The following is a 23150-nucleotide window of genomic DNA, read 5'->3' as shown; positions in this document are numbered from 1 at the left end:
GAGAATGATACAAAATGAGGCCCATTCAAGACAAGAAATCTAAACACCAGCCAGTTTAACAATAATGAGTGCAGTGGATACAACTGGAAACACATGGAAGACTGTGAGAATCACACACAGGCTCAGAATAAAGCAGAGAAACACTTTTTTTTTATATAAAATCTTCCCCTTTCTCCCACTTTCCCTAAAAGTGCTAAAGTAGACACAGGGGAAGCGGCGGCCATGATGTCTCGCCAAAGGAAAATGTAATCAGCTACAAACTGTGCAATAACTCAAGCCACTGATGTACAAAATGGATGTTTTATGAGGATGACCACGCAAACAGTTTTGTCCACGAATCAGAAGAATACAGCATTGTCATCAAGCTCATATAACATGACTGATGTTGGTGATCGGAGTCAAACTACTACATCATGAGAAACTCCGTCTGGAGACGACATGAAGTGAAAAGCTGCTGCTTTTTCTGGCTGAGGTGAATGAGTGAGAACTGCTTGAGGCTTCACTTTTAGATTAAATTTCCATCCCTCCCCCCACCCCCAGTACTTCAACCACCTTTTTTATGGACTGTTTGTACTTTTGCATAATCTCACCTGCTGGAGAGCTGTCGTTGCCCACTGGTGTGCTGGTACAGCTGCGGTCCTGGTTGGAGGACTCGGAGGAAAGGCCTAGGGGGCTGCCCCCGCCTCCTCCTACATAGTCCATGTAGTCATCGGTCTCATCCAGCGCAGCAGAGAAATTGTGTGTGCTGCCATGCTGGGCTGCCATTGGCCCAGGCATGTGCTGCATCTCATCTGCTCTACGACCCAGTGGCATTACCTGGAAAACAAATGCTCTTCTTAGTTACAGAACTCTTCTGGAAAGAAAACTATTGGAAAACAAATTCCTCATTAATGCAGGTGTTGGCTCTTGGCTAACAACCAAGAATGTCTGGAAATGTCAAAAGAGTTGTGAAAGAATGAAACACACTTCTGTCATTATACCACAAGTTCAAAACAGAAAAAGAAGAGAGCAAACTTGAAGATCCACATATTTAGATCTAGGTAGGGTACAGCACGTACTGCATAGGTTAAGTGAGGGAATCGAGTACACTCCTACACAGAATACATGTCATTAAAAAATGCCATGAGTAATTTGGTGGTGACTAGTTTGACAAAATGTGGAGAGACATCATTTTGAAGAATCAGATTCACAGACGAGAATTTCATAAAATTGTGTGTAGCTCATGTGGTGAGAAACTAAAGAATGAATTTGCTCTTGAGCTTTCTTCTAGTTACATGACCTTCCCTGTGACCTCTTAAGTGCCACCGGTGGACTTGGCTTATTCATCGATCTCTCACTTTCAGGGCGTGTTGAGGTTTTTGGCTTTGTTGTACTGCATTCGAATAAGTGTTTGAACACTTGAAGTGTTTTTGTTTAGTGAGCTATAGTGTCACATAATTACACATTTCACAATGGCATGTGTTGTGTGCCACAGGTTATGTGTTTGTACCTGGGATGGGACTCTGTCAAAGTTCTTGCCCAGCATCCGCCTCATGTGTTTGCGTGCGTGTGACGTCATCTGGTGCTTAAGCAGGAAGGAGAACTGGCATCCCTCACGGATGCAGTGGAAGTGGCTGTTGACTTGGTTATATTTGCAACCTGTGAGGAGGAAAACGGCAACAGTTGTGGATTCAGCGCTCACAGATTAATTTGTCTCCGGCTGATTGCGGAGCGTCTGAAAACTGCTCGGCTGCTGAACGCAATATTACCAGTGTGACGGTGTTGTGATTAGATCAAACACAGAGTGAAATATTTTTAGATTTTTTTTAATTTCATGATATACTGTAGCACTGACAAAAGAGGGATCGGGTTCTAAAGTGTTTGGGAGTGCACATGTAGGAGGAATATTAGATCACTCTGGTGTCACACTGAGCAAGTCAAGGCTTCTGTTCACTAAACCTGTGGAGCTCTTTTATTACACTGACATGCTTTATTCAATTAGGAATTTACATAAATAAATTCTCATTTTCTGTGGCCCAATAATGCACACACCCCTGCAAACCAAAGTAAATATACAATTATTACCATATTAAATTCATTTTTCAAAGTATCTCCATTGCCATTTTTCCTTTTGTTCTCCATTGCACCGCCGTCTGCTTCGTTTTTCCTCTGTTCTTTCCTCTTGTTTTAACGGGTCTCGCTCTAATTGCTTTATGATTTCAAATTAAATGAATGTTCTGTTTTGTGTCTGTTAATCAAATACCATTATATAAAAGCAGGCAGAAATAATTGAAAGAGTAACATGCTGGGCAGGTGCTAGCATGCCAGTAACCATGGCACCCAGTTTAAGAGCACAACACGTCTGTGTCATCAAATAGCTCCTGCACACACAGCGTTTCAAACACGCAAAGTTGAGCAAATAACAGTAACCCCGTGACATGAAGGGCCTTTTGTGAGACAGGAGCCAGGTAACATCATCAGCTCTGTTCACTTGAATGTTGCTGCCATGGATACTGGTAACCCATCAATTCTTTATGACTGGAGTGTTACTGATGGTAATCCTCTCTGTTTTTCCCCAGCACAAACAATACAGTTGGCAGTTCAGACAGAGAGACAAAAAAACAACAACTGGTTTAACCCTAACAGCCTGGTGTTTGTTTTTTAATTTACTTTGTGTAACTAAAAAAGTTAATTTTTGTGTTGGGGCAGTGGTGACTGTGGGACGCAGCATAAGAACACAAACAGGCATAACCAGACATGCCAGATAATCAACAAACACTAAACTAATTGCTCATTTCTGACAGGGGCTAAAGTAGGAAGAAAACAGCCTGGATATGATTGCCCAAACTGACAATTTTCTCTCAAGTCTAGGCCAAGCTTCATTACATGTCAAACGACAGCGGACAAAGCGATAGACCTGTCACAGCTGTGAATATGCTAAATAACAACGCGCTGCTTCTTTCTTTAATAAGAAATATAATCTCTCTGCAGCCGGTCAGACTCTAATCCACTAAAGCTCTCCAACTTAATCTAATTTTCCTGTCACCTTCTACTTCAAACACAGATTTTTTTTCAGACATTAATGATAGCAGTAAAAAGCTAAGAACAACAACTAGCATGTTGCTATGCTAACCACAATCAAAACAGTTAGGATTCTTTCCTAATTAGGAATAATTTCCTCATTCCTCTGTTCTGTTATCATGAAACAACATTTTATATTTTCATATGAGTATTCTTGTACAAATTAAGTTTTTTTTATTAAAAAAGACTTAGTTTATATTTAAATGGGGATGGAATAGACAATAGCTGTGCCTGAATTCTACACAGTACCTGTTTTAAACAACAGTGTTTATGTGAACATGAAGATCTTGTCAGAGCGCAGGTTGGAAAGGAGAAAAGAACACAAAGAGATAAAGAAGAAAAAGGAAGGTGGAAACTTCAGGTTTTTTCTCCTTACCCAGCCTCCCACACTCCTCCCTCTTGGTGAAGTATTTGAAGCCATTGGCGGCACGGCGCTCTGCCTTCTCGTGCTTCTTGATGTGCCACGGCAGCTTGGTGGTGATGTTAGTGACAAAGAAGCAGCCAGGTCGCAGACAGTGATAATGGCCCCTCATTCTGAATTCGCAGTGCTGCAGTGGAGACACACAATTTACAGTTCAGTGAGTCTAAGGGAGATGATTAATATTATTTGATCTAGTGTGTGCAAGGTTTAAGCAAACACTGCACGCAGATTCTCACAGTCCTTTCCTCTCTGGTCTTGTGGAACATTCCACACTTCACTTCATGATTACTTTTTTATTACACGTTTCCTTTCGAACATGTCTGTGCACCACCATCTGCTTGTGAGGCCCAGATCCCAGAGGACAGGGCTAAATAAGATCTACGCTGTTCAGGAGACTAAGGGGGAATAAGGAGGAGGAGGAGAAGGGAAAAATGAGGAAAAAAAATTTTTTTTGGGGGGGGGCAATTTTCAACACATTAAAGAATTAATTTAAATGCTTTTCCAAATACGGGCTCATGAGAGCAGGCAGGGGCTGCCATTTAGGATTCATTTGCCAAGCATTCCCTTGATTTTAGCCCCATCCAGACAGGCTTGTTTACTGTGCAAGTGACAATGATTTATTGGGTAATATCAGCTAAATTGGCCTTTTCTGAGAGGAGAATGCGGCAGTCAAAATGACATCATTGACATATAAACAGGCATTACTTGGTGAGTAGACTCTAGACTCTCTGAGTCTTTTTCAGCAGAGATGGAAGACAGGGAGCAGTGCTTGTGAGAGCCTTGAGTCAAATAACCTCAAATACTGGTCTAATGGAATAGCATACTTCAGGCTTGGAAATTCTGAGAGATGACAGCAGGTGAGTCACCCGTATCTGGACAAAAGATCCAGTCCAACTCACCTGGTTTGGACAGAGACACTGGAGAGAGTAGTAGGAAAACTGATCACGGATGTTGACCAGGTTGTTGTTGGGGTTGATGTGGTCCAAACAGTGGGACTCCGCCTTGCCAGAGGTTTTGCAAACATACTTGCAGTTCCCAAACAAGCAGTGGAAGTGGAACTTGTTTGAGTACTTACAGTCAGTAGCCAGGCATGGATCACTAGACAAACAGGCAATAGATAATTGAAAAACACTTATAAGATAAAAAAACAAAAAACAAAACAATCAAATGCATTTAGAGGAAAAAAACTTGACATACTTTTCTTGGAACTGAAGAAAACCAGGTTTGACTTGAGGCTTAGCATTCTCTAAAGAGGTGGTGGCCAGAGTGGAGTTCGCTGGCAGGTTGGGCATCGAAGCCGACAGCTGAGGGATGGTGCCTGTCAGCTGTTTCCAGGCCAACAGGGAGGAAGGAGGAGAACTGTAGCCACCAGAGGAGGAGAGATGGGCCACATCCATGGAGGGGTTGTTGGCCATAGACACTGGGGCAGCAGGCTGTGGAGGGGCTCCCTCGCTGGAGTCTTTCACCTCACCAAACTGAGACTCTGACTTAACTTTAATGGTGGCTCGGAGGTGGAAGCTAAACGACAAAATAGAAGCTAATTTTGATAACGATCAAGAACAAAGAAATGGAATGTTTCAGTGCAAAAACATATTCTCTCCAAGTCAGGACGTAGTGTGTGTCACTTACTTTGCATGTTTTATGGCTCCGTCCACGGTGCTGAAGAGGGCGCCGCAGTCCTCTACCATACAGTGAAAGTGGACTTTGTGAAGAAAGTCACACTGAGTCTCACAGTAGTCATCTGTGTCAAACCTTGATATTGACAGATACAAAGAATGTAAATGTCTTCAACCACACTGGTTTATTTCTATTGGACCTTACTAGACTGAAAGACATGGAAGTTGCAATTTCAGAAGGTTTTTGGTTTTTATACCTGCGGAGGTAAGTCCTCCAGATTTCGGTGGGCTTTTCTTGAACAGGCCTCTTCAGCACTCTGTTCAGATACTGTGCTACCTCTGAGGTGTTGTTGGCCTGGCCTTGCTCCAGCTCTGTCTTAATGTTCATGGTGTTGAAGAGGATGGGGTTCATCTGTGTCATCTGCAAAACACATAACACACAAAGCAGCAGCCAGTTAAAAAAAAAAAAAAAAAAAAAATATATATATTTGTGCTTAGTTTCACTCCCATTAACCACATGTGTAGTTGTCTTTTTCGTGTGTGAAGACCACTTTGGTTCCTGTCATTTAAAAACAGTGAGGGCTGAGCAGAGGGGTCTTTTCTTTTCTTTTCTATTTGCATTCTGAGCCTGCACCATCACAGGTGACACATTATTTCCCAATGGACATGTGCTGGTTTACTGGTTAGTTACAGTCAGAGGTTGGCTAAGACATGTCTGTGTGTATAAAGAAGGCGGGAACAGGTTCTGACCTGCTGTCAAGGCTAAAGGAATAGTGTCTGATGAGTGGGTGGGTTATTAAAACCATCCGACACATTTGTGTCTGTCAGAAAAAGCTTAAGATAAGATAAAGACGATGTCCATTTTGATCCCCCTGACAACAATGTATTATTCCAGAAATTCTTACACCAGCATTTAGCCATCTCGCTTCATTTTCCCCGCCTGACTTTTTAATCAAATAAATAATCAAATAATTTACCAACTCTATAAATACGTTTCAAAAAGGGAGCGGAAAAAAAATGGACGGTGACTTCAAACCAGCTCATCAAAAAACAAACATCTCTATATATCTGGCTTGGCACCCAGCTACTGCTTCATTATATTAATTTGTGAGAGGTGCAGTGAAAATTACACCGTATGAAAAATGGCTGGAAAATTTAAATGATACAAACTCATCTTATTAGCGGTGAAACATTAAAAAACAAACAGGCCCCTCTGCGTCCCACTAATTTGTCTTGGGATGAAAGGCGTTTGATGGATGGATCTTACCTTATTCATAAGCGAGGATAAAAGAGATGTATTCCCTGGTACAGGGTGTCCGTTTGATTCATTACTAGAACAAGGAAAATGAACAATGTTTAGCCAAGATTTGCATGAGAACTGTAAATATTACTATTTATCACGGAGGGTGTGCCTGTATAATGAAGAAGAAAAATGCTGTCTTCTTAAAAAATAAGATCTACAGTCAGTGCGAGCAAAGATTGGACTTGAAGGTTTATGTACACATCTTTCTCGCAAAAATGTTGAAATATGTTGAGGATATATTCACATATATCAAACTGGATGTTTGTGATGCATAATCAGGAATGGCAGTCTGACTCAGGCTGCCAGAGCCGTGGAAAGTGTCTATAAATCAGTGAAACTTTGTTTTGGTGTCGATTCATTTTGTGGATGTTTTTGTTAATTTCACATCAGGAATAAATGCAACATTTACAAACTGTGTGTTTAACATCTCTGTACCTGTGGTCTTTCTTGCTCAGGTCCAGACTATGCTCTTGTGTGGAGTCCTGAGAGTTGCCTTCCATTGGCTCCTGCTTCACTTGAACCAGATTGAACTGGCTGGCTGGAGCCGACTGCCCGTTCCCTGAGGATCAAGGCAGAGATGGAGAGAGGAGAGGAGAGGAGAGGAGACAACAAAGTTATTGTTGGTCAGCATTATTACCCTATGACAAGATCCAATCTGACTCCTGTCCTGGCCCCGTAAAGAATACTGTGAGTGATAATTATGGCAGAATTATGTGAGGCCGTCAAGCCTTTTAAATTGTGATTGAGAGGCGGGCGATATGAGGGAAAAAGACTCCTTTTTCTGCAGCACTTGTCACAACTCATTTGCCAGGCTGCCTCTTAAATGGTCATTAAGTTAGATGCTAATGCTGAGGGAAAGTGGCAGTCTCGGATTGGCAACCCCTCCCCACTCCCTTTCCACCTTCCCAAGCTCAATGTTGCCCTGACAACGGATGGCGGCCGGTGCCACTGAGCGTACCCACAAGAAAAAGGGGCGCTACGTCGGTCAGATTGGAGCTGACAGCCAATCACATTGGTTCAAATAGCGTGACCCCTTTGCAAATTCTCCCACAAATAGGTATTCAGTGTTTGCAATAAGTCTGGACAAAAGAGCTGAAACGGTTTAAATACACCAGTGATAAGAAAGTCAGGAGCCCACCCCCACCCCCCCACCCCACCCTCCATTATCCACAGGAGACTGAAATATTAATTTGTCCTGGGGCTATCCTGAGAAAGCACGGCCCTTGGTTGACATTAAGTGTTTTATCTAAAAAAATATGAGTGGCAGGGGTGAGGGCCAGAATAAAGTCTAAATGTAAGACTGGAGAGCACCAGAGGCTGTGATCCCTTTGCTGAGGAATCGGTTGTTTAGGGATTGAGTTGGTGTTGAGGGACTGTGACAGGCAAGGTCATGGGCAACCATGTGTGTGCCCTTGGCCCTCAGCCTGATGAGGCATCTCTGTTTTTTTTTCTTCTTAGGAAGAAGAAGGGAAGACCAGCCTCCGTGGGACCTCAGCCTCCCTCCTCCCTGACCCAGAGACATACAAGCTGAATGAATCAGAGCCAGTCCTGGGCCTCGTCAGCAGAGTGCTTCAGTTCAGAGGAGGTCTCACCGTCGCTGTCATGAGGTAGGTGGGGCTCTGGCATAGGTGGGTCTAAATAAAACTGGTAGTCGACCTGTGTTGGTTGAGGTCACTGAATTCTCACTAAGTCTAGATGAAGTTATTTTTCCCTCCCGCAACACGTTGAGAGTTCATACAAAATTTAACATCCAAACCAACGCCGCTCGTTCATTAACAATTAAACAAAAAAATTCAGCATATTTCATCCGCAGTCAGTCAGCAGAGAAATTTACTTCTGCTCTGAGGTGCAGGAAAGAACAAAGGTCGCTGCTGCAAATCATCGAGGTTTTTTTCTTTTCTTTTCAATTTCCAAAGAGGGAGAACAAATGAGTTTGACTCAAAGCAGCTTCTTTCTGGAAATTATCCAGGAATAATGTCCCACCATGTAATTACTCCGGATAAGATACAGAGCTGGTGAAGGATCATTTGTACTGTGTATCTAATTAGTAAACCCTTCAGATGCTCAAATCTCTGGGAAAAAACACTTAGGGGTAAATTAGAGCAGAACATTATATACAAAAACACATTTAGAGAAAAATGACTTCACATAGAAAAAAAATGTACTTGAAGTTGTACATTTGAGAATGAAGTTTCACAAGTACATATAAAACAGAACAGTGAAAATATAGCCACAAACTCAAACTTTTCACACACTTTTTTGTCAAGAAACACAAACCACTTCCTTCATATTTTGACCCTAAATGTCCTGTTCACACATTTGTTGAAACTACAAGACTACAAGAAACAAAAACCACAGCTACCGCTCCCTCCTCTTACTGCACTGAGGGTTTACAATAAAATATGTGAGTGAGGGGGCTGCAGTGTGATCGAGCTAACTTTTCTATCCGGCAGCCAGATACATGCTGCATCTGATAGGTGAGCACACCGGGGTCTTTTTTAGCAAACGCACCATCTGTGGTGGCCCCACCCTCACTGGGGTCTTATCGGCATTCAGACTAACTGCTGGAAGCCCAGAGGTGGAGCTCAGCCAGACAGCCTGAACTCGGCTGAGCTCCCCGGAGCAGCTGCCCCAGCTCTCTCCCAGGGCCTGTCCTGCTCCAGGAACACCACTAGGAATTGTAATCCTTCCCAGTCCCAACATCCGGAGATGCTCCCCCCTGCAGTCCCATTTACAACCCACATCCCACCTGCTCAGGCTCAATGCAGGAGGCTCTGCTGGTACTTAAATGCAAGACTCTGTTCTGCAGTGCATTATCAATTTAATACCTTACCTTAATTTCCACAAGCTTTGTTTAGAGCAGTTTGATAAACAGAGACAAGGCAATTACCTCCAAAATTATGCGGATTGTGTTTATGCTAAATAGATATTGACATGTTTTCCCGGGAACAGAAGGTTTCGAAAAATGTGTAAAGTGTGTCTTTGCTGATGCAGGCAAGTGTGTCTGACTTCTTGTATCAGTGGGGAAAAAAAAGCTTTATTTTCAGCTCTGGTGCTTTGAGTCGTTTCTGCCTGAGAGATTTCCGGGGGTTTTTTTTTATCAGTTTGCATAGAGGATAGAAAAAAACAACATTTTTTGTTCCTGCAATTTCTGAACTTAATTTCATTCCACCTCCATTTGCTTGGAACGGGCACAGACAGATAAGAGACCGATGATGAGGAAACATGTACGACAAAAGCCCCATGAGCCCCCATTCTGAACATCATGAGAGACTTTTACAAGCTCCACTCTCCCCAGTCAGCACATTTATCTCTAAATGGATTGTGGGTATCTAACAAGTGATCAACTCAACCCCAAGCCCAAGCCCACAGCAGAGAGCCATCCCTCTGGTTTGCCCCTCCGAGCAGAAAAGTGACAGTTTTTTAAACCTTTCTAATAATGTGGGACAGAAACATCTGAGTGAAGTCTGTTTTAAAAGTGATGAAATAAACACAATTACACCTAAGAACTACTGAGATGTAATGGATTTGTATTAGGGCTGTGAAACAACTGAAACTGTAAACCTGGTTAATTACCAAGAAACTGTGGATGAACCGATTAATCACGATTATTCATGATTAATCCCAGTTAATAAATCAACATACAAGTGACTGACTGTAAAGGGACTGACCTGGATCTGTGTTGTTGGAGGGCTTCAGGGCAGCAGCTGCCAGTCTGGCCATCATGGGTGATATCATGCCTTTACTCGCTGTGATCTTCTCCATGAGGGAGGAGGTGGCAAAGGAGGTTGGAGTGGATGCCAGGCTTCCGTCCGCTCCTGCTGTAGAGGTTCCTTGGGTGAGCGAGTCTGTGGGCATGGAGTGGGCCCCAGAGGATGCAGCTGAGATCAGGCTAGCAGCTTGTGGAGGTGGTTGCAGAGGTAGCCTGGGTGCCATGAGGGGAAAGAAGGGGTTGTTGGACAGAGCGAGGGCCACTGGCATGTTACTGGGCAGGGCCTGGGACAGCAGGCTGGGCATCCGCTGACCTGGAGTGGCCAGTGCATGAGAAGGCTTGAGGACTGGGCCAGTTGTGGAGGAGGACACAGCAGTAGTGGGTGTGGCCAGCAGGTGTGGCACAGTGGTGGACTGTTGGGTGGTCGGCGAGGCACTCAGGCTGGAGTTCTTGCTGCTGATGGCTGAGAAGTCCATCAGGTCATCGTTGCTTGAATCCTCTGGCTCATCCTTGGGTGTCAGAAAGGTGGAGGAGAGGCCCATGACACCCGAGGAGCGGATGTGCCGGCGTTCGTGTTTGCGTTTGTGGGAGGTCATCTGGCTAGTGGAGGTAAAGGTGAAGCCGCAGCCTGAGCGGATACAGTGGAAGTGGTTGGTGGCTTTGCTGTACACGCAGCCTTCGTACTTGCACTCCTCATATTTGTAGAACTTTTTGAAGCCGTCTTTGGCATAGGCATCATCCTTGATGTGGTAGCTCTTGTGCTTCTCAATGTCACATTTGTTTTTGAAGGTGAAGGTGCAGCCGGGGCGCCTGGGAAACGAGAACACATGACAATGTCATTTTTCCATCCCTGCTCAGTTGTGGGTTCTTGGAGGGAGTCCATGTGACTGGAATACTTGTTAATGGAGGAATGATAACTGAGGTGGTTCAGTGACACAACAGCAGCTCATTGACACATCACTCCCTTCAACCTCTGCCAGAGGGACACATTCCAGCCAGTGATTATCTATAACCAATGATAACAGTTGCAGCTCATTCTACCAAACCAGAGAGTGCTGTGAGCTTTGGAGCTTATTTCAAGTGAATACAATGCTTTAAATATCACTATTGTTCATATGTAATAATTGGGACTCGCTGTAATTTGTGATGTTAATATTTGTCGTTTTGTCACGTTTGCCTGCTTGCTAATTTCTAAGCACTCATAAATAATAGTAAAACAATTCTCCATTTTTTCAGTTGGGGACTACGATCCATTGACTTTACAGGAAGTTGAGCAGCATTGGTGTCGTTCTGTGAGAGGTTCCTACAGGTTGATGTAATAATGTGCCACTGTTGTTGAGTTTTTGGTAAAACCGTGTTGATAGAACTTTATCTAAATTGTTTTTCAACAATTTAAAATGTCACATCCATTTGATAATGACGTAGGTGTGATTGTAAAGGGGTTAAACATCACTACTGGTACTACACAGAAGTAAAGAATGAATGAAGTGCCATGAAACGACAGCCACCTGCAGTGGAAGTGTGTGGTCTTCTGCCCGTAAAACTGACAGCCCACTGTTCCACAGTCCTCAGTGGCACGAAACCTCTGGAAGCCATCGTTGATCAGCTGGGCGTTCTTCTTGTGGAAGTTTTCGTGAGTCATAACGTCAGAGGTGCTGGTGTACACCTTACTGCAGCCGACCTGAAAGCAGACACACGACATGGTAAACGATACAAGAGCAGATGTGAACGCTTAGTAATCATTTAAATTTGTGATTTTTTTTTATATTTTTTTTAAAAAAAGTACATTTATGTTAAAGTGACTGACAAAGAGGTAGAATAAGGTTGTTTCCTTATATTAAAAAATGACTTCCTGTGCTGTAGTGTAGATGTGGGCAAGTTTCCAGTAACACCTTTTTAATGTCATTGTGAGAAAAAGTGTGTTGAAAAGAATCAGTGGTCACAGCAGCACAGAGCTCAAAATGCAGAATCTTCCTGTCAGGGCTGCCTCTTCAGAATATTCATACGTGGAGTGAGACTGTCGCCACAAACTTTCTGTCCGTCTGAGAGCATATTTCAGAAGTGAAGTGGTGGAGGAGTTCAGACAGGAGCTACGTAACTGAACTGTCATCCTCTTTAGTTTAAACTGTCCTACTGCTCGGAGCCAACAGAGCAGGAAAAAACAGGTAATGTTTAAATTAAAAGCAGCAATTGTATATCATCCCTGGCACTCTCCGTCGATACAAACCGGGCAACTTCTCCATATTGAGTCAAACAATGAAAAAAATGCTACTCTGTGTTTTTTTTCCATCTCTAAATCAAGAGAGCAGATGCCAACATCTGCAGGTTCTCAGGGACTGTTACAACAAGGACTGAAATGTCCTAATAACAATTACTCTGTTAGAGGGCTGAAAAAAAAGCATAGGTCTACAACCATCCTCAGCTGCTGCTGCTGAGGAAGCCGTGGCCACAATGACACCGTGAAAATAAGCAGATGTAGGAAAAAATTAAACAAATCCAGAAGAGGGAACAGTGTGAACGGGCTGCTTGGTACTAAAAGATGAAAAATGTGAAGTTTATGTAAACAGCTAACTGAGTTTTATCCATGCCAAGTTGTGAGGGAGAGAGAGAGGTGAGGACGCGGGGAGAAGAAAGAGAGAGAGAGAGAGAGAGAAAGAAAGTAAAGGAAACACAAGCAGCCTTACTTACTTTTTTTTTTTTGTTTATTTTGAGACACGTTTTGCCCCACTGCTCTTTGAAGACATTCAGGGGTAAATGGAAAAAAGACACAGAGCGGTAGTTTTATTTCACAGATACAAATTTATGACTGTCCTGTTTTTCCAGATCCGACCATCATTTATATTGCAGAGTTCTGCAGCATACATCTGATCAGGTTCTTTTGGTTCCTACCTCCTTCATATGTCACTGCCACAACAATGTGGAATAACACAGTCTGGGGTTGATCTGACCTGTTTCCTGGTCGACCGTGGACTGTGTAAACTCCCTCCTCGTTTTTTTTTTATTTGGATTTTTCAAAAATTGAATTAAAATTAAAAAGTTATTATTATATAAAACTGTGTTGGTCAGAAAAAAAATCATCAATCATTTTTTTTCTTGTCTTTATGCCTGATAAATAAATATTAGCAAGATAGCTAACTTATACCTTCTGGTTTTTGTTACATTTTAAAAGTGTGCCTTTGTTTTAAACGTGTAAATAAGTGAGCACTGAAAGTTTTTACTGGTAATGATGGAACGGTAAATGTGTCTGTGTGTGTGTGTGTGAAAGAGAGAGAGAGAGTGTGTGTGTGCTCTTATGACTGTATCTCGTCTACTGTACGTGTGTGTGGGTTTCCTGTGGGACGGTTGAAGACATGGAATAAGCATGTGCTGTGTACCTGCATGCAGTGGTAATGGGTGCTTTTTCCATTGAGGTGGCAGCCGTGGTAGTAGACGCTGCAGTCGTCTAGGGGGCTGAAGCGCATGAATCCGTGCTGCAGAGAGTTGTCCCTCTTCTTGTGCATGTTGTAGTGCCTGATTACGTCCTGCTTACTGGTAAACCTCTGCAAAAGGGGAGGGGGGAAAAATGTACAGCAACAGGTTGCCGTTTATTTAAGCCTGTTACAGAATCAGCAACAAGTCACTTTATCTCTGTGGAAACAGCAGGTGCAACATTTGGGAGCCAATTGGCAAATGTATATGCTGCAATTAAAGGAACATGATGTCTTTAAATATGAAATGTTCCACTGTGTGACCCCACATTTTGACCTATTAAAAGGTCTCGAGGTTCTTTCTGAGCACAAGTTTGAAGCAAAGCTGGAATGGCACGGAGCAAGTTCTCCTCACGCCCAGCAGGTAGAAGAATCATTTCCAACAAAATGTGTCTTTTTAATTAAGATCAATCAATTGGCATGCAAGATCACGGTTCTGGTGTTTCCGACGCTGGAAAAATTATGTTCCATACAGCTGATTTCTCAGATGGGCACAGGGGAGAAGAGAAGACAACAGAAACAAACAACGAAGGAAAAAAAAAATCTCCCTTTCAATCCGCTGCGATATGATTCCATTTTTAATTAAAGCATTTACACACACTTTCGGTGCAGACGTCGCCTGTCGTGATGAGAGAATATGCTAAGAGGCCCGCCTGCTAAAATTAGAAAGTAAATAAATAAATAAATAATTGAGGAACACTGAGGAATCAAGGAGGGAAAACGGAAAAGAAACTCCTCGGAGACCAGCAGCAACCAAATCTGCTGTAATTGGACTTAAGCTGATGTTACAGAAAGTGTAACAGGAGAAGCACAAATCAATGAGACGTTTCTTCAATCCATATTTATCTCCAGTTGAGGGGGGAGAGAAAAAAAAACATCAAAAAGAAAGTATTCTAAAAAGCAAATAATTGCTGTACAAAGTAGGGTAATTGCTCTGTGTCATGTGTTCCACTCACGCACACGTAAAAAGCTAAGATCTCACACAGCTGTTGCCGCCTGCTCTTGGCCCATTTCCCACTGCATATTTCCAGGATGTTTGACTCTTGTCGGAGCAAACACTTCATTAGGATTTTTAATCTAATTGATGAATACTTTAGATTCATCACTTTCTGAATAATTATCCTTAAACCTCAGCTCTGAGCTTTGGGCTTTCTGGAGTGTCTGAAAGTTCACGACAATATAAGATAAGTTGAACTGTGGTCACGATAAACTCGATCCATCAAGCTGTCCAAAATAGGCTATGGATAGAGCTGACTGGGAAAAAGATCTCATTTTCAGTGGAGTGGTGATGAAGGTTGGGAGCCACTTGCTACATTTATTTTAGGATTCCCACCAGTGTGGCAAGATGCACACTCTCCCTCATGTACAAGCCCATGAAAGGAGAATGTTAAGACTCAGCCAATAGCCCAGAGGCTGGCAGTGGGATAATATTCCAGGAGTGTGTGTCATGTAACATTTCATGAGTTATCGCTTCGAATGGAGCGTCTCATCACTGCCTGCCTGTTTTTTCAGGGTATTGACATCCAGAGTGCTGGCTTCCAAACCATATCTGTGTTTCCACGCAACGCTAAAGCAACAGAGAAATGTGGCGCTGACCATGGAAATTGCCATGATAACCTGAACTAACGCTCTAAATAATGACATGAAATGATTTTCCTTTGTATTCCTCTAAGACTCTAAGTCCCATCAGACTGTGAAGTGGGACTGCTGGAGAAAATGAAAGCCTTGAAATGTTACACTTTGCACCGAATAAACAAGATTTACCCAGCAGCGGTATCTCCTGATCAGGAGCAGACATGGAGATTAGAAGTGAGGATGGCTTATTCAGGAAAACAAAATTTGAGGAATTAGTAAAAGGACACTGAGCTGTGTATTTGGGGACTTGTCTCTGTGACCGTACTTAACAACTGAACGTTATCTTACGATAATTTCCCATAAAATACAATCTTTTTTTTCCCCTCTCCTTTGATAATCCTGTTTCCCACCTGGCAACACTGAATGTATTTCATTAAATAGGACAGAAGACAGGCCTGCAGTTGTGGACAGGTGTCCCTTTGTAACAAAAGCATGAGACAAAATCAAGCCATTTTTAAATGTGCTCACAAATAACCTTTGAGATAAAAGAACAACTGTTAAAGACCAACTGGGCTGGAAAGGTTGCTTAAAGTGAAGGAGTTCACGCAGCCACAGCCCATTTGACAAACCTGAGGACAACAGGGTTTTCATCATGGTAAACTTTGGCTGGGTGTGACGAGTCAGGAAAAGATGACACATTATCCTGTTTGTCTGTCCTAAGATTACCACATCCCCTTTGTTAGCTCCTGAAAAAAGATGAGCATGCTTGGCTTTAAGTCACCCAACCTAACCTCGTAATGAATAAATAAAGAAACCTAAGCACACATTTAAACCCGTGACCTGTTTGCAGTGTAAGAATGTGTATTTGGGAATTAGGGTGCTGCAGAAAAGGTGATAAATTTACTCACGCTCACCTGGTAGTTACAGTCAGGGTCCATGCAGTGGTAATGCTCCCTGTACTGGTAGGCACAGTGCACGTGCCCACAGTGTTGACTACCAGAGAACCTGAAACACAAACAACAGGAAAACATTTGCACAAGACGTAGAGTTTAGGTTGTGCAAATTTTCACGGTGTTGGTTCATTTTATTTTTATTTCTTCTATAGTGATTACAAATGTAGATAATTCTGTTCCAATTTTAGTAACCTGGTGTAACTAAACCTAACTACTATATTGATTATTAAAATCAGTCAATTAAGTTAAGAAAAACATTCCAATATATTGTTGTGCCAACAGTATCGCAGTATCGCAGTATATCGCAATATATTGTATTGTATCATCAGACTCTGGCCAATACACACTTTTGCTTAAATGTAATCAACCAAAAAAAACCTTCACATGATTAATAAAGAAAGGGCAAAAAAAAAAGAAGAAGAAGAAAGGCTCGGACCTTCTTCTCACCTTCAAAGTAACAGTGCTGCCGACTTCAAACCCACCTCTGCTTTCCACAGCGCTGCAACAATTTACCTGTCTGTCACACCAATTTCTGCCAAATTAGCTCCATTTATTTCCAAAGCGGCCGTAAGAGACACTTATTACACTGAAACCCTTTCCCCTGACACACGTTCTCACGCCCCATAACTAATTTGTTTCTCAACACTGTGAAAACCCTTGTCAAATCAATGCAGTTATTTTGCTTTAACCACACTTTTGCAGAGTGAGGAACAGAGTCCAGTCTCCCCAGATCTATGAATGGCTCTCTCTCTCTCTCCCTCTCCCTCTCTCTCCCTCTCTCCTGTTGATAACCTATCAGTTGTGGCTCTAACACTGGCTGCTACTTGCTACAGTGCAACCACTCTTACAGTGGTGATTATGAGCCTGATGACGATGGTGATGACTGTTAAAACCCTCCAATTACCAGTGAAAACACATAAATAAACGTTGAGAATTTTGCTACCAACAGCTCCATCTGGAAGTACGGGGAAAAGCGGGCGGGGGGTGGGGGGGGTGAGAGAGAGGGGGAGAGGGAGAAGTAATATTTTTTCCATCTCTCTCTTTCTGTTTTTTCTTGTTAGGATTATCCCTGAGCTGCATTTACAGATCACTTTGCTGAGTTCATTAAGCTAATTGAACGGTATATCCACTACACTTTTTAAGTTGGCTGTGTGAGTGTGGAAAACAGTGATGGAAGGAGAGGGATGGGCCACGGAAAGGTTGGACGGGTCTTTGAGTAAAGGGCCGAGCCAGTCAAAACACGTCACGCTTGGAGCACGCAATAAAGCCAACATATGTCCCACTCACATACAGTACTTCTCTTCTACATACACGCACACACATATGATCCCCTTGACCCCCCACCCCCCACCCCGCCTCCATTCTCCTGGGACTACAGCCCACCCCTCTTCACATTGCCCAGCTGTATCACTTTGCCTCTGGACAATTCCCACTTGCCGCGTCAGGGGGCCTAATGGGCCGCTGCTATTCAGCAGCAGATTAAATATTAATATCACCACGATACAGAGATTGCAGCGCATCTCAAGTTACAATAGAGATACACAGATCAAAGTGCCGAGGCAACAGTGGGTGCATGAAAGCATTTAAAGAGTGAAAACTGCAACTAAACACTAGCAGGGAAGCTCTTTAAAACATCAAACTGTAGTGTGGCGAGGGGATGATGAACTCCCACCCCCCCTCTTTTCACCAGGACTGGGTGCGAACACATTTACAAAGCTGGTTTTTAGTATTACTGTGCACTCATTAGCCGTAGCTCCAAGGACGACCATCCCCCGCGTCTACCTCCCCTCTCTGCGCTACATTTGCCCTTTTTATGAGCCCTCCTTTTCCATTTTTTTCCCTCCCTCCTCTTCTTTCCTTTCTCTTTTTTTTCTCCCAACCCAATACGGAAATTGAAACTGTATCTAGGCTTATCTGCAGCCTCCCCGTGCATCAACTGCCGAGATGTTTAGACAAATTTTATGCATTATGCAGCGCAAATATCAAAACAGTTCTTGGCAGTGCCAGCAGAAGCCTCATTAAAAATTCCTTAATTAAATCTTCTTGCAAAATGTAATCAGTCCAAGGAAGAGGTTTTGTGTGTGTGTGTGTGGAGAAGAGGATGTGTGTCTGTCAGTGCCAGGGCTTTGATTTGTGCCCTTCATGTTATGGCTTGGAGAAGTAATCATTAATGCCAGAGCCACTTTGGCTTTTCAAATGCTGTTTTCTTTCTTTTTAAACAGAATAAACAAACAAGTGATAATCACCTTTCTAGTGTCAGCTCAAAATTAATCCAGAAAGGGGGGCATTGTTCTGTGTCCATAGAAACTAAAGAAACTTCCCCCGCCCCCCTCCCTCCACCCCCGTCCCCTGTTGCTTTTGTCTTTGGTGATGTGAAAGACTGAGTTTTAGATCACTCAGGCCCTCGTGTGCACGACAAGACGTAGCAAAACTAAAGAAAAAACCACAACCTGGGCTCATATCCTCTGTGTCAGTCACTGCTAACTGTACTGAGCTGTTCCCCCCAGTGTGCTGGAGCTCTACACACTGTGCAGAGTTTCTTCAACCAGATAGAGAGTGAACATCAAACCATTTCTCTTTCATTACCCCCCCATCCCTCTACTTCCTCTCAGCACATAAATTGAAGTCTATTCTTAATTAATTTACTGTGCGCAGAACATTTTCATAGCGGCACGAGATCTAGTTACATCACTGAATAAAACACACTATCAGTACATAAAAAGGCCCGTCTCTTGTTTGAGAGTATTTTTTCATCTGTGCAGCACGTTGAGGGATTTGCATACCTGGCAATATATTTCTGGTAGAGGTTGATGTCGTCGCCAGCGGGTTTATCTGGTGGCAGGCCATTCCTAATGCAACAGAAAGTACAAAAGAGACAGGATTAATGGTTCAGTTGGGCTGCCTGTTGTTAATAAAAACAAACTGACACACTATTTACTTACAAGCCGCTCCCAAACTTTGGACTATCAATATACATTTTCTTGTGTCATAACAGCGTTTTCATGTGCAGTATGAATCAGGGATTTAAGGTGCACACTTTGATGCATGGTCTCCCAACCAATGAAAGGCAAAATGCAGGAGCAAAGGGACATTAATCTTTTATGGGGGTATTTGGTGAGTGCTCGTATGCAAAACTGGATAATGGGGATGTGGAAGAAAAGCTCTGAAAAGGTCCTTTCTGATAATCCCTCAGGGCCTTGGCTCTAATGCTGATGTCAGGATGTCTTCCATCAGTCTGGACTCGGCTCAAATTAAGATGTACGACAACTCTAGCGCCTCAAACACAGCAAGATCCGGCTCTGGGACTGAGGACCTCGTTCCCAACCAGCTCAAAAAAAGACATTTAGGGCATTTTCTTTCTTTTTTTTTTTTTGCGTGTGACAGGTGTTTGCTTTTTTCTCTTGACATGTAAACCCCAGGTTGTAGCCCAGTTTGTAGATGTCATAATACAGGTATTGGTTCTCAGGGATGGTATTTAGCTCCATGTGAACAGCTCTACACGGGGGATGACCTGAGGTTAATCTGGCCCAGAGGGGAGGATGTGCTGCCAGACAATCTCCTCACCCCCTCCTCCCCTCCCCTGTATACAAGCACCAGACTAGTTCAGTTAGCCGAGCTGGCGGCTCCACTGAGCCCCCACCTGACACAGACCCAGGCCAGAGGGAGAGGTGCCTGAGGGCTCCTGAACGGTGCCTTTGATAGGTCTCGACTAACTAGAGACAAGGTCAAAACCAATCAAACAGACTCTGGGATACTGGTAGGGCACATGACTGTAGGCTAGTTCCCCAAACCCCTCGTTTGCCTCCTTTAAAGTGCACTCGTCAGGCAGAGTTGAGTCGGCCCCTGTGACTTGCCGGGAGGTTAGTCATGGCTCCAAAGTAATTAAAGGGAGAGTTGTTACACCCTAGCCAAACGAAAGAAGTCAGTCACTTTGCGATGACTGTGCTAAATCAGTCTCCACGGAGTGCTACGGAGAGTAAACACTTCATGTGCCTTCGCAACTCATCATGTTGTGGATCTATTGGGCGCTATGCGCTATTTCACACAACATTCCTGTTGGCTGCAGTAAAGGTAGCAATTACCTTTGCGTTAGGCTAACTGACTCACAGTAGCAGTTAAGTGTATGTGAGCTCCCACTGAGAGACTATCAGTGAAGAAGAAGACAGACCTCTGAGCTTGGAATCTTTTCAATCCACCATTAAACTCTAAATTGAAATTTACTGACAGGTTATGTGATTCATCAGCAGTTTTTAAGATGTTGAGGTGAAACGAGTATATGTAATAGATCTACATAAAAATGTATTTGTCATTTAGTAGCTGTACGTAACGTAACATCATTCGTCATCTCTTGGTCCATTTATCTGACATGACTTTTTGGCAGTGATTGTATGTGACCAGTGCATCTACTCTACTGTGATGTGGTCCACTTGAGCAGACTTACTTGACAGAGGACACTGTTCCCGTGGTGATGGAGTCAGTCTTGGAAAAGCTGGACTTCAGGTAGTCAGGAGTGTTGTAGCTCATGTGTCCTGTCTGGTCCATTGTGAGCCCTGGAGTGATGCTGGCCCCGGCTGCACCTGCTGTTGGGACCCCAGGAACTCCCGGGTTCCCTGGTGCTGTAGCAAGAACGTTGGGCGCCATGGAGGCCTCAGGATTTCCCGGCATCAATTTCTGAATTGTTCTGATGTCGTACTTTGAAGGGCGGCCCACTTTGCCAGTCTTAAAGGCGATGGCGCCACCCATGTTGGGGTTGCCCTCCCCGGGCTTGAAGAGGTGCAGAAACCTGACGTTCTCCAGGTCGTACTTGGAAGGTCGCTTGTAAGCGTTACCATTCTGCTGCTGCAAACTCTCGCCCATCTTCAGCTTCTGAATAAAGAAGTCGTACTTGGAGGCTCGGGATGTCATGTTCTGCATGTGAGTGGGATTGGATGGCTGAGATGTGCTCAGCTGAGGTTCTCCTGGCTGTTTGTGGTCCAGGCTGGATGGGTAGATCTGGGTCTCAGCCCCTGGGATGCAGCCCGAGGTCTGGAGCGTGTTAGTGCTCTTTTCTTGGGCCAGTTTTGCGTTGAGGTCGTCTGGTTTGGGCGGGGAAGCATGCATGGACCAAGGAAGGGTCTCACCAGCTTTTAGCTTGCGAATGTACTCTTCATACTTAGAGAAGCGTGCACGCCGTGAAGCCTCCTCACTACTGAGGGATGAGGGGTCTGAGGTAGCCGCTTTGAGCTTCTCAAAGCTAATCTTCTTGGTCAACTCATCCCTTACCTGATGGTCATCATAGCCAAACATTCCCAAAAACTCATTCATGGTATTAGCTGCATAGTCTCGCAGGGCAGATGCTTCTCCTGAAGTGAAAAAAAAAACAACAACATATTGTTAGCTCTGCAATAAGTTCTAATCATATAATAATAAAAAAAATCATATAATTATATGACTGTAGCAGCTATTCCCACTTTTGGCCTTTTCACATGGAAATTTCGACTGACCTCTGAAGCATTTTACAGTTTTATTATCTGTATCTCTACGATATCAGAACATAGAATTTTATTGCTTTCAGGAAACTGATGAGTCACAGCTTTATAGTATAGATCCAGCCTTTGGTGAATGCCGTTTTAATGCCCTAAACCAGGGTTTTGCAACACGTGGCCTCAGAGTCACAGGTGGCGCTTTCGCCTCTTTGCAATGGACCAATTTGGCCTGACTGCATGAATCATGATTCGTACATCAGACCAGTATTATAAGAGCAGTTGGAAAAATGTCTTTAATATTTGACAAAGCCTGTTAGCTAACAGCAAAACAACATAATGGCACAATCCAATAACTCACGATCAGGTGTGAAGAGACATGTGAAGTAAACTGGTCACCTTCTTAGTGAGGTTTCTCCTCTGGTACAGTAAACCGTGGAGTTCCACAGAACTACGTATGATTTTCATTTTTCATTGCACATTTAGAAAATCTACTAATTTGTATGGAAATGAGTTTTCTACATTTGAGTGGTGAAACTGCATCCAACTTATTCCACTGCTGCCCACGTCAGTTCACTAAATTCAGGTCACTAAATCAACATATGAAATGGTTCCCTCTCACATCTTATTGACTGATGCCCGCTCTACATCTGTTCCACTGTTGCTATGCTCTGTAGCAGAAGTGTTTGACAATTTATTGTTTTGTTTGGCATCAAATATGGCGGTCACAAATGGATTAATCTGGCAAAGTAGCTTTGTGTTAAAAGTGTAGACCATATTTTGTTGGCCCAATTAATGCAACAATTCTATCTCACCTCACCATTTTGGCAAACACACACAACGCTGAGATAATTAATAAGAACTACACCTCCCGCATTATAAAGGAGCAATGTTTTCTGAACAATGAACGTTGGTGATTGATGTGACGGCGTTCTCCTTGGTACTTATGAACTGTAGAGACATTTTAAAACAGGAAAAGTGATGCTTCGCTGCAAACTACAGCTACCATGCTGCATATTTTGTGCCGACAAACAAGATGCACTCTTCTTCCTGTGGCACTTGCTGTATTAGTCAGAATTGCAAAATTTGCAAATGAACGCTCTGAAGTTCGGCTTGTTAGCCTGTGAGATTTACTGATTCATTTTTTTTATTAGGCCAAATCCTACATTGGGTTTGAGGGAGAAAAGTTGACAATATATATGACCATATATCCTCCATTAAGGAAAAAAAACCCATCAAGCTACGTGTGAGGTATTTTATAATAACATAATAATTGTGTCACCTTCAAAAGTGCACAGAATGAATCTTTTCCTCTTTTTACACATTTGTGAACTGAAACATCACTTCCATTTTTAGAGTCCATTAAATTGGACAACTTCCCCAAGGACATAGCGAAATACAGTATAGTCAATGTATAGTTTAATTGCATTATGTGGAGATTAATTCTGGCCCATTAACTTTCATCCAGGTTAGCGCAAGGGGTCAGAGAGTGGGAAAAGAGGGGGGAAATGAATCTAGTGGAAGGACAAAATCTCTCTGTCTGCCTGCCAGACAGAAGAGCAGAACACAGGCAGAGTTCTG

The 23150-nt window shown here is 43.2% G+C and overlaps 1 protein-coding gene across 8 annotated transcripts in view; it reads right to left on the bottom strand.

Moving 5' to 3' along the window:
* Positions 1–23150, bottom strand: part of casz1 (castor zinc finger 1) — a 160933-nt gene that overhangs the window by 5214 nt on the left and 132569 nt on the right. For 6 of the 8 annotated variants that reach the window (XM_017035821.2, XM_017035823.2, XM_025059741.1 and 3 more), the window contains 15 exons: positions 20549–21449; positions 18891–18956; positions 16063–16159; positions 13487–13651; positions 11621–11793; positions 10072–10922; positions 6836–6959; positions 6365–6428; positions 5355–5518; positions 5111–5233; positions 4679–4999; positions 4381–4579; positions 3437–3608; positions 1490–1638; positions 591–816 (listed from right to left, as the gene is read on the bottom strand). In XM_017035821.2, the coding sequence (XP_016891310.1) occupies positions 591–816; positions 1490–1638; positions 3437–3608; positions 4381–4579; positions 4679–4999; positions 5111–5233; positions 5355–5518; positions 6365–6428; positions 6836–6959; positions 10072–10922; positions 11621–11793; positions 13487–13651; positions 16063–16159; positions 18891–18956; positions 20549–21449 (3795 nt within the window). The remainder of the gene's footprint in view (positions 1–590; positions 817–1489; positions 1639–3436; positions 3609–4380; positions 4580–4678; positions 5000–5110; positions 5234–5354; positions 5519–6364; positions 6429–6835; positions 6960–10071; positions 10923–11620; positions 11794–13486; positions 13652–16062; positions 16160–18890; positions 18957–20548; positions 21450–23150) is intronic. The other 2 variants (XM_025059739.1, XM_025059743.1) reach the window with 1 other exon arrangement.

Source organism: Cynoglossus semilaevis, chromosome 10, assembly GCF_000523025.1.
Source record: "Cynoglossus semilaevis isolate Cse_v1.0 chromosome 10, Cse_v1.0, whole genome shotgun sequence".
NCBI classification, from domain to species: Eukaryota; Metazoa; Chordata; class Actinopteri; order Pleuronectiformes; family Cynoglossidae; genus Cynoglossus; species Cynoglossus semilaevis.
The sequence above is the reverse complement of the archived record's forward strand: the minus strand, read 5'-3'. Positions and strand labels throughout refer to the sequence as shown.